At 49.0% G+C, this 11,052-nt stretch overlaps 1 protein-coding gene across 1 annotated transcript in view; it reads left to right on the forward strand.

Annotated features, from left to right (window-relative positions):
* The first annotated feature begins 3,020 nt into the window (after window positions 1-3,020).
* AGBL1 (ATP/GTP binding protein-like 1) overlaps window positions 3,021-11,052 on the forward strand; it is a 920,262-nt gene continuing 912,230 nt past the window's right edge. The window contains exons 1-2 of the mRNA XM_010832175.1: window positions 3,021-3,086; window positions 3,243-3,407. Coding sequence (XP_010830477.1) covers window positions 3,357-3,407 — 51 coding nt within the window. The 5' untranslated portion in view covers window positions 3,021-3,086; window positions 3,243-3,356. The remainder of the gene's footprint in view (window positions 3,087-3,242; window positions 3,408-11,052) is intronic.

Genomic DNA, 11,052 nt, shown 5'->3' on the forward strand with positions numbered 1-11,052 from the left:
AAATGGCAACCCACTCCAGTGTTCTTGCCTGGAGAATCCCAGGGACAGCGGGGCCTGGTGGGCTGCCGTCTATGGGGTCGCACAGAGTCAGACACGACTGAAGCGACTTAGCAGCAGCAGTGTGAATATGTCAATCCTAGTCTCCCAATCTCTTACTCATTCACTCATTTTTGGCTGCACTGTGTCGTTGATGCTGTGCATGGGCTTTCTCCAGTTGCGGTGAGCGGGGGCTATTCTTCACTTGCAGAGTGTGGGCTTCTCACTGTGGTGGCCTCTCTTGTTGCCGAGCACAGGCTCTAGGCACGAGGGGTCAGTAGTTGTGGTGCACGGGCTTAGCTGACCCCGAGGCAAATGGGATCTTCCTAGACCATGGGTTGGACCTGTGTCCCCTGTATTGGCAGGTGGATCCTTTACCACAGGACTACCAGGGGAGTTTGGCTTTTTCCTTTAAACTATTTTTGAGATATATGTTGGTAGGGAGGGCTTATTTTTCCTCCTGCCCTTTGCTTTATCCTACAACCAAGGGGCGTGAATATCTGCCTTTAAGGTAATGACATGGGACAGTGCGCGCCTTCCTGCATCCCTGGACCTTTAAGGGATCATAGAATGTGTGCCTCAAAAAGCTCCACTCCTTATAGGAGATGTAAAGCCTTTTTGTTGTTTAGTTACTAAGTCATGTCTGACTCTTTATGACCCCGTGGACTATAACTCGCCAGGCTCCTCTGTCCACGGAATTCTCCTGGCAAGAATGTTGGAGTTGGTTGCCATACCTTCTCCAGGGGATCTTCTCAGCCTAGGGATCAAACCCACATCTCCTGCTTGGCAGGCAAGATTCTTTATCACTGAGCCACCTGGGAAGCAGGGGCCTTTATTTCTTCTCTCCTGTCATCAGAGGTGGGGGAAGTGGAGGGATCAACTGCCCCTCTACCCCCACACTTGATTAATGTGAGATGTTATAGTCCAGTCCCTACATGGAAGGTCTTTATATTTAAAGCCATTAAGAATGGCTTCATGGGCTCCAAAATCACTTTGGATGGTGACTGCAGTCATGAGCATAAAAGACACTTGCTCCTTGGAAGAAAAGCTATGACAAACCTAAACAGTGAATTAAAAAGCAGAGACCTCATTTTAAAAACAAAGGTGTGTATAGTCAAGGCTATGGTTTTTCCAGTAGTCATGGACGGATGTGAGAGTTGAACCATAAAGAAGGCTGAGCGCTGAAGAATTGGTGCTTTCAAACTGTGGTGTTAGGGGACTCTTGAGAGTCCCTTGGACTGCAAGGAAATCAAACCAGTCAATCCAAAAAGAAATCAGTCCTGAATATTCTTTGGAAGGATTGATGCTGAAGCTGAAGCTCCAATACTTTGGCCACCTGATGTAAAGAGCTGACTCATTGGAAAAGATCCTGCTGCTAGGAACAGTTGAGGGCAGGAGGAGAGGGTGACGACAGAGGATGATATGGTTGGATGGCATCACTGACTCAATAGACATGAGTTTGAGCAAACTCTGAGAGACAGTGAAGGATAGGGAAGCCTGGGGCTGCAGTCCATGGGATTGCAGAGTTGGATACAACTGAGCGACTGAACAGCAACAAGAGTGGAAGTTTCTGGAGGGCAGAAACCACATGAATTTCATCCTTGAATCTGAGGGTGTGGCCTGGCCTAGCATGGAGAGGGAGTAACTGACATGCTGTCTGTCTCCTAACTTGGGAACATTTCAGCCAAGTAGGATCAGGAAATGCAGAGTCCCTTTCCTCGGTCACCACAACCGGCTTGGGCAGCTGCCAGCTGGCTGCTCTGATGCTCATGAGAGCTCCCCGAGCTCTGCACGGGGTTGTTGGCTGTGAGCCCAGGCCTTCCTGCCTAGCTGGGCTCTTGGTCGGTCATGAAGTTCAATGAGCTCACTCTCCAATTTCACACGTGCATGTTGTGCTTGGAGCTTGCTGGAGATTGGAGACAAAAGCTGTCAGGCATCAAACCCACGGGCTCTCTGTGGCCATGTTGTCAGTGGGGTCAGAAATGGGGCTTCCTGAACGTTTTCTCCTCTAATATTGTTGTCAATCAGCTGTGGATCCCCTGGGGATCTTGTGAAAATGCAGCTTCTGATTCAGGAGCTCTGGGGTGGGTCTAACAAGCCACCAAGTGATGACCTGACCACACTCTGAGAAGCCAATATCTAAAGGACTATAAGACACGTGGGTGTCGACATGGTGGGGCAAGGTTTAGGTGGCCAACTAGCCACTAAAACTCTTGTGACACATTCTGAGCAGAAGATATACAAAGAAGTGATGGATCCTGCATTGGCCTGGAGGAAACCAGCCACCAGGGCATCTACTCTTCCTGAGGCAGGGGACAGGGCTCCCAGCCCGCATTGTATGACTTTGATCAATGCATTTGCAGCGGCAAGAGGCAGGATGGTGTAATGGCTTCTGCTTGTGGTTTGGTGCCAATTCACCTCGGCAGGTTGGGCATACCCTCCTAAGCTCTGTTCCTATGGCCCAGAGCTTTCTCTGTGCCTGAGTTTTCTCTTTTGTAAAAGGGAGGTGCAATCATAGTATCGCCTGGTGCTAGTGCTAAAGAATCTGCCTGCCAGTGCAGGAGACACGGTTTTGATCCTTGGGTTGGGAATATCCCCTGGAGTAGGAAATGACGACCCGCTCAAGTATGCTTGCCTGGAAAATTCTATGGACAGAAGAGCCTGGAGGGCTACAGTCCATGGGGTTGCAAAGAGTCGGACACAACTGAGCATGTACTGTCTCTGTCTGTAGGGTTGCTGTGAAAGCTGCAGATTATATAAGGGACTCGGTTGATAAAAAACAACCCAGAGTAGTTCTTTTCCTTCTCAGCCAGAGCTCCAGTCCCTCAGCCTGGAACCTCAGGGGGCCCTGGGCTTCTGTGCCCTGCAAGGCCACGGTTGTGCAAGCGCTCTCGGGTCTCTTGTTACCCAGGAGCCGGCAACAGACCAAAATAAAGTTGAGAGGGGGACCGGCGGGGAGGGCCGAGCGAGCCTCTGTAGGGAGTCTGACCAGGTCAGCTGGGAATGCCTGTCAGCCGTCCAGGGTGGCTCCTGCGTGGGCCTGGAGGTGGGTGAGTGACTCATGCCGGGGGCCCTCTCTACCCCCATGCCCAAGTGCTCCTCCCTTCCCAGGCCGGGGCTCACCTAATCCCCGCAGTGGGTGTCGGGGGGCACCCGCACCTGGGCTGAGGGCTAGGGTTGCAGCGTGCTCACTTCACACTCGGCAGCGTGCAGCTGAGGCCCTCTCCCCGGGCAGCGAGGTCAGCTTGGCAGACATTGCCTCTCCAGCCTTGATCTGGATCTGGCCGCAGGCAGCCGATTCCCCCGGACCCGACGAGGTGATGGCCGAACAAGAAGCCAGTGGGCTGCAGGTCCTACTGCACACGCTCCAGGTAGGCAAGAGGCTGAAGGCCGCCCGAGCTAGCCAGCCGGATCTTTGCTGCGCGGGGCCTGCCTGGGAGCCAGGGCTCTCCCCGCAGTCTGCTCTGGCCGCAGTGGCCTGGTTTGCTAACCAGCAGTAACACCCGAGTCAGCAGCAGCTCTCACCTTGAGGCTGACCTAAATGATGCTCTGGTGTTTAAATATTAAACCTGACTGTGTTGATGAGTGTGCTGCTTAAATTATTGAACCTGGTGGGATTAGAGGCTCAGGCTAAAAGATCCAGGTTTGCTCGAGATGAGCAAGATGGAAAAAAAGGCTGTTTGGCAAATGCACGCCTGTTTAACTTCTGCCTGAGCAGGACAGGAGACCCTGGGGTGGAAGCGTATGTATAGAAGTAGGAGGAAGGCGGGGTATCAGGAAGACCAGTCCTCTGGGCTTCTGTTGAATGGCCATTACCAGGTTCCCAGAGAGTGGTCCTTGTCGGAATCACCTAGGATGCCTGCTCACAGTGCCTCTTCTCAGTGGGATCTGCTGGAAGGAATCACTGTCACCAGGGGCGGGGGCCTGGGAATCTGCCTTGCCTTCTATGGGATTCTAGTCACTCCTGATTTTGAGATTTCTTGTCCCAGGGCATGGGTTTGCTAACTTATCTGCAGACTAGACACTCCCAGAGGGTGTTGAAAAAATGTGGATACCCACCCACCCAAATTCAGATTTAATTGATCTGGGGAGTAACCTGAGCATTGGATCTTTGAAACCCTCCCCTCCCAGGTGGGCTCAAAGTGCAACTAAAGTCAATGAATCACTGCTCTGTAGACTTGGGTAGATGCTTGCACTGAACGGATGCAGGGAACAGCAGACCTCAAAGGGGCCCAAGAGATCATCCATTCCAGGATTCTAAACCTGAAGTTCATGGACAGGCGGCACAAGAGAATGGGCTTCAGGGACTCCATGACCCCCACCCACGGATTTAGAATGTCAATGTTTTGCACTTACATTCATTCTTCCCAGTTTTGAAAAGTTTCGTTTTCCTTGGATTCTTGAGAAAAGCTATATTCCTAAACATACATTTAGAGTTTTGAGCAAACTCTGGGAGATAGTGAAGGCCAGGGAAGCCTGGTGTGCTGCAGTTCTTGGGGCTCTCAAAGAGTTGGACTTACATGACTTAGTGACTGAACAAAATATCCCCAGAAATTTGAAAAACCGGGAAATCCAACCTTCCAGTGCACAGTTAAGGCAACTGAGTTTCAGAAGTGAAATAGCTTCCCAAGGTCATGTAACCACTTAATAGGGGAACTGGGACTAGCACCAGAGAACTTCAGTATCCCGTGGACCAAGTGTCTTTGACTCATTCTATCCGGTGCAACAAAGGCAAGAATGCATCTGGGTTAGGAGTGTTGGCGGTGGGAGTGGGCCTGAAAATAAATATGCAGTTGGCCTGGAAGTCACTGCAGGATAAACTCAATCTCCTGTCTTTCTACTGTGGGGTTTCTGATTGATATTTAGAATGATTGCTCCAGATTCTCAATCATCAAAGAAAGACTGAATTAAATTCATTATACCCTGTGTGCTAAGTCACTGTAGTCGTGTCTGACCCTTCATGATCCTATGGACTATAGCCTGCCAGGCTCCTCTGTCCATGGGATTTCTCCAGGCAAGAATACCGGAGTGGGTTGCCATGCTCTCCTCCAAGGGTTCTTCCCTATCCAGGGATCCAACCTGCATCCCTTGCATTGCAGGTGGATTCTTTACCACTGAGCCACTGGGGAAGCCCTCAGTATGCACTACTTATTCCCAATTAACCAAAACACTAAAATAATTGGAACACGCTTGCCCTGTGCACTCTAGTTGATCTCAGAATCTGGTGGTGGAATTGACTTGGGTTCCCGGCTGAGCCCTGAGTCAGCCCTCTCTCCAGGTGTCTGCCAGAGTCTGGTTTCAGTTTTGAGGGTATATTAAAAAAAAAGGAGAGCGAGAACCCAGAACAGATATTCCATGGAATAATGTGTCCTGATGAGTTTCCTGCCCCTCCTCATTCCCATCCCCATGGACTAGACCCTGAACAGTTCTGAAAAGGGCTTAGCTGGTGTGCTTTTGATGGAGGGTCTCAGAGGTCTTAGGGATTCAAGCCAGTCCTCCTTGTGCACAAAGGTGAGCGACCAAAGTGTTTGTACCGCTTCTCAAATCTCTGCAGAAAACAGCGGTTATGTCTGAGTAGGAGATCAGAATGTGAGTTCTCCATGTCTTTCAGAAGCACTCAGAACATAGCCAAGGGAAGGAGAAAGAGAGACCAGATGACCAGGAAGACAACGCACAGGGGTGACCATGTCCCCACGATATGATGGGGACTTCCGCCTCCTCGGGCGACTATGACAAAATCAACTAGATTATTAAGAAATATTGGTTTTCCAGGGACAGCCTTGGTAGTTCAGTGGCTAAGACTCCATGCTCCCAATGCAGGGGACCCAGGTTTGATCCCTAGTCAGGGAACTAGATCCTGCATGTTGCAGTGGAGACCTAGCACAGCCAAATAAATACATATAAAAGAAATATCAGTGTTTTACCTATTCCCTTTCCCTTAACAATTGGGAAAGGGCTAAGTGCTTTTTTTCCTACCCCAGTTTCAGCAGATTTATCTCTGCCCTGAAAGGATGAGAATCAGATTTCTACCCAGACATTTTCCAAGTCCCTGACTTTTACCGTATGAGTTGAGACAGAAAATCATGAGATTGACTCTCGAGGGCCTGGGTGAAGGGGAGGCAGCACAGAACACAGGTGTGAGAGACAGGAACAACTGGCTTCTGCCCCATTCCTGGCACTTACCAGCTGTATACCCTTAGGCAAGCCCCTCTCTGAGCCTTCATTTCTAGATCTGTAAAAGTAGGGGGCGGGGAGCAATAAAAATACTTTCCTCAGCCCTTTGTGCCAGGATTAAGAGAAGCCATTTGAAAAGTGCTTATAAACTATAATCGACAGTTCAAGTGACTCTGGTTTTTATGATTTCCCCGGCTGAGGACTCAGTGGAGAGGCTGGGAACATTTGCCTAGGCTTTTCATCATCCCATCCCTATTTCCTGGATGGGCTCCAAAACCCTTGGTAAAAAGGGGAGGTGTCTTGTCCATCCTGCTCTTGTTTCTCCGTGTGGTTTGAGCTAATGGGGAAGATGGGGAGCTGCCAGGGTAACAGGATGTGGGCGCCAGGCCAGCCCCGAAGCTGGGAGCCCTCAGCCGGCGATGTCCCACAGGATGCCATCTCTGACACACTTTGAGCTGTGATATGGGCACATTTTTTGCTATTTGCATTTGCACTTTATTATTTGATGTTATAGCTGCTCAGACTGAATCCCAGGTCTGCATCTTGGCCAAAAGGTGAATAGTGAAGCTCCTTTGCTTGACTTGGGCTCTGGAACTTTATCTATTATGGATTGCGAATGAGGTTGCTGCATGTGTGGTTTCCGGTCCTGAGTGAGCATCAGGCTCAGATAATAGAAAGCCTGGAGGAGGTGGCAACTGCACTGTTCCCTTGGACTTCTTCCTTCAAGGTTTATTTCTGAGACAACAGGTGATTTCAGCCTCTGGGCTGCGAAGAGGGGATGGGTGGAAAAATGATGACTGATATGTTTCATTCATAGCACTTGGGGGTTTTGTTTCCAAAACATATGCTTAAAAATTTCTAGAATACTTCACAAAGGATGTAGAAATATCCATCTATCGTACATCCATAGGACCTGGTGTGGCGGAAACTGAGCTTTCCCCTTGGACATCAACAGAAGGGTTTGGAAAAATGCTTGGAAAGGACCAAAATCCTTGGTCCTTGGAAAAGGACCAAGTTTCCTTTTAGATAGCAAGTATTGTGTCTTCCCTGAATATCCAGTCAGGAGGAGTCTCTTCTCCCAAATTCCTTACCATGGCATTCATTACATACAAACTTGCTCTACAAGTATTTTTATCTTCCCATTATTCCTCTAGAACATTGTATTTTCATTGAAAAATGGGTCAACTTTCAGCAGAAGAAATTGGTGCAGTTAAGAGGGTAATGAGGGTCCCCAGGGATCATTCTCATGGCATCAAAATGTGGAGAGTATTCAGTATTTGCTATGACACTGAGTTTGATTAAAACAGAAAATCTGAGAAGGGGAAGAGAGGAGATTGACATGGGAGTTTGCTCAAATGCTTGAGAGTCTTGAGTGGCAAGCTTCAGATCTAATCATGCCCTTGGAAATGGCTGCTTATCCATAAAGGTAGGTGATGGGGACTCCAGGACATTCAGCCAAGGTGACAGTGGTACAACTCTTTGGCTGGGGACATGAGCCACGACTGTATCTCTGCTTTTTACTGCCAAGTAATGTGATGTGTAGATTTCCCTGGTGTCTCAACAGGTAAAGAGCCCGCCTGCCAATAGGAGGTGCCAGAGACTCAGGTTTGATTTCTGGGTCTGGAAGATCTCCTGGAGGAGGGCATGGCAACCCACTCCAGTATTCTTGCCTGGAGAATCCCATGGACATAGGAGTCTGGCAGGCTATAGTCCATGGGATTGCGAAGAGTTGGATACGACTAGGTGTGCAGGCATGCGTGCACACACACCCTGTGATGTGTTACACACAACCTCCCCATCACTGACCTGACTTTTATCCTGGTCCTCTTCTTATCCATCCCCTCCCTTTAGCCCTTTCTTGTCACTTAACTCAAACTTGCATCTCACCCCATCCTGAGCCACTGTGCATCTCTAATCCCCCTCCAGGGGGAAGGTCAGAGACGGATTATGGCTCAGGGATTGGTGAAGTTGCACTGTTTAAACTTTTTTTTTTTTTAATTTAAAAGGAACAAAATTATTTTAGAGGCAGCATTCAATGTCCTTGTGTCAAAACAGTTCTAATAACACAGCATTAAAAGGACCAATGCATGCTAAGTCACTCAGTCATGTCCAAGTCTTTGCATCCCATGGACAGAGGAGCCTGGTAGGCTGCAGTCCATGGGATTCTCCAGGCAAGAACACTGGAGTGGGTTGCCATGGCCTCCTCCAGGGGATCTTCCCAACCCAGGGATCGAATGTGCATCTCTTACGTCTCCTTCATTGGCAGGCAGGTTTGTTACCACTATCGAGTTGAGTCCAAAAGTCCCATCCTCACTTTTGGTAATTGAGAGCTCCCCTCTGCACTCCCACTGAACCCAGACTCTGGATCCAACTTCCTCCCTGAGCATCTACCTCCCCAAGGCAGCAGGCGAGGGACAGAAGGCCTGCATGGCTTTGAGGTGTAATTGAAAATTTGCCCTTGCTGGTGACATATTGAAGCTAATGGCCAACAGAGAGACCCACATTTACTCCACAACTGGCAACTTTTACTGGCAACATCACTCCACAATTTACTCAGTTACGAAAATTGGAACCCCTCTTATGAAAGTCAAACACAGTCTGGGTTAGAGCTCGGAAAGCATGCAACCAGGGAAGAGAAGTTGGTCTGGGTGGCTGATCACTGTACCATACCTGTAAGTGTGGGGGAAGGCAGCTATGAATCAAACAGACAAGGTGCTTCTTCATATTTCAGAAATAGGCACTTGGAAATGTATCCTCTTGGGTGTGAGCTCCATATCCTTTTGCCAGACCTGAAATGAAGGAAGTTGAAGGTTTGTGGGATCTGTGCTTTTTCACCAAGAGAATACTGCATGGTTCCCTCAAAGCAAGGGGTCTGCAAATCAGGTTCTTGAGAGAGAAAAGGATGTGTAGGATGAAGGAGAAATCGATAGCAGAGATGCCAGGAATATAAGAATGAGGAGAGCAAAGGGTGTGAAAGAAGACAGAGCACTCTGGGTCCTCTGCACCTTGTCCTGACTTGCTTCATTCATATTTGTTAGTTGAAAATGGCTTGAGATGCTTTGCACTGTAGTTCTTGTTCAGTTGCCAAGTTGTGTCCGACTCTTTGCGACCCCATGGACTACAGCACACCAGGCTTCCCTACCAGGCTTCCCTGTCCTTCACTATCTCCCAGAGCTTGCTCAGACTCATGTTAAGTCAGCAATGCATCCAACCATCTCATCCTGTCAACCCCTTCTCCTTCTGCCTTCAATCTTTCCCAGCATCAGGGTCTTTTGATATGAGTCAGTCCTTCGCATCAGGTGACAAAGTATTGGAGCCTCAGCATCAGTCCTTTCAATGAATATCCATGGTTGATTTCATTTAGGATTGATAGGTTTGATCTCCTGGCTGTCCAGTGCTTTTGAATTGTGGTGCTGGAGAAGACTCTTGCATGGAGAGACTTTGTCAAATTCACGTTCTTATGTGTCTAATTTCCTCTACTTGGTCCCTTGAACTATAATAGTTAAAATAATAGTGAACATTTATTAAACAGTTTCTACATGTAAGAAGCTGTACAAAGTCCTTCACAGGCATCCTCTCATTTAATCCTTACAACAACCCTGTGAGTTGGGTGGTATTAGTGTCTGCATTGTAGAGCTTTCAAAGGGAAGGTTGGAGATGTTAATACATTTCTCATAGTCAAACAGTGAATGAGTGGAGGAGCTGGAATGTGAGCACAGGGAATCTGACACGAGTGGACGTGCTCTTGCCAGGTGCATTAGCTCTCTGAGGAGAAACAGGGCCATTGCGAAGATTCAGAACACATTTTCCCAGGTGGTAGGTGTTTGTGGAGGAGAAAGGAGACCCCCTCCCTTGGGCACATCAGGCGAAGACAGCAGCTGTGCCCACAGTCCTGGCAGGACTGGCCCAGAGGGCAGAGAACAGGTGCCTACAGTGGGTGTCTGCAAACTTTGAAGGGTCCAATAGCAAAGTTTTTAGGCTTCTCAGGCCACACGATCTTTGTCACAGTTGTTCAGCCCTGCGGCTGTAGTTGTAGATGGCATGGGAAAGAAGGGGCTCTCTTGCAGTAAGATTTGTGTACAAAAACCAGGGAATGGGCTGGCCTTGGCTGTTGTGATAGACGGTGGACCCCTGGCGGGAGGTCCTTTGGGCCCAAGCAGGGTGTATGTCAGGGTGGGAGAGGGGACAGAAGGCGAGCGGTGGCGCCTCAGGGGCCTGTTGGACTGGCTGCTGCCAAGTGGGAACTTCCTTTATGTGCGTGGACGTCCTCCTCAACTTCCAGGCCGCCCTCCTTGCAAAGACAGCACAGAAAATGATGCTCTGAGTTCCTCTGGGGGCAAGTCTTACAGAACCTGAAATGCACACTTCAGTATGTCATTTCCTGCTGCTGCTGCCTGCAGTTTTCTAAGTACCAGTGGAGACATTAGACTATTAATCCTCCAAGGAGGGTTTTCAGGGCATTTTAGCAGCACTTAACGTAAATGCCGCTGGTTTGATCCCTGGGTCAGGAACATCCCTGGAGGAGGGCATGGCAACCCACTCCAGTATTCTTGCCTGGAGAATCCCTTGGACAAAAGAGCCTGGCGGGCTACGGTCCATGGAGTCACACAGAGTTGGACATGACCGAAGCTGACTTAGCACATTGCACCAGTGTAGTAGGCGATTGTCTTGCAGATATTGTTTGCATTTAACAGCACTTCCAGCACAAGACATGTTCAGTTAAGCACTTCTTAGACTGGTTTCTACAGAACACTAGTGTTCCCTTGGATGCCAGTGAGTGTTCCACTCACAAAAGTTCTTGTTGACAGATGGATTGGAGATGTCGGGGTAAATAAACTTATT

This window comes from Bison bison, unplaced genomic scaffold (genome assembly GCF_000754665.1).
Source record: "Bison bison bison isolate TAMUID 2011002044 unplaced genomic scaffold, Bison_UMD1.0 scf7180017860443, whole genome shotgun sequence".
NCBI classification, from domain to species: Eukaryota; Metazoa; Chordata; class Mammalia; order Artiodactyla; family Bovidae; genus Bison; species Bison bison.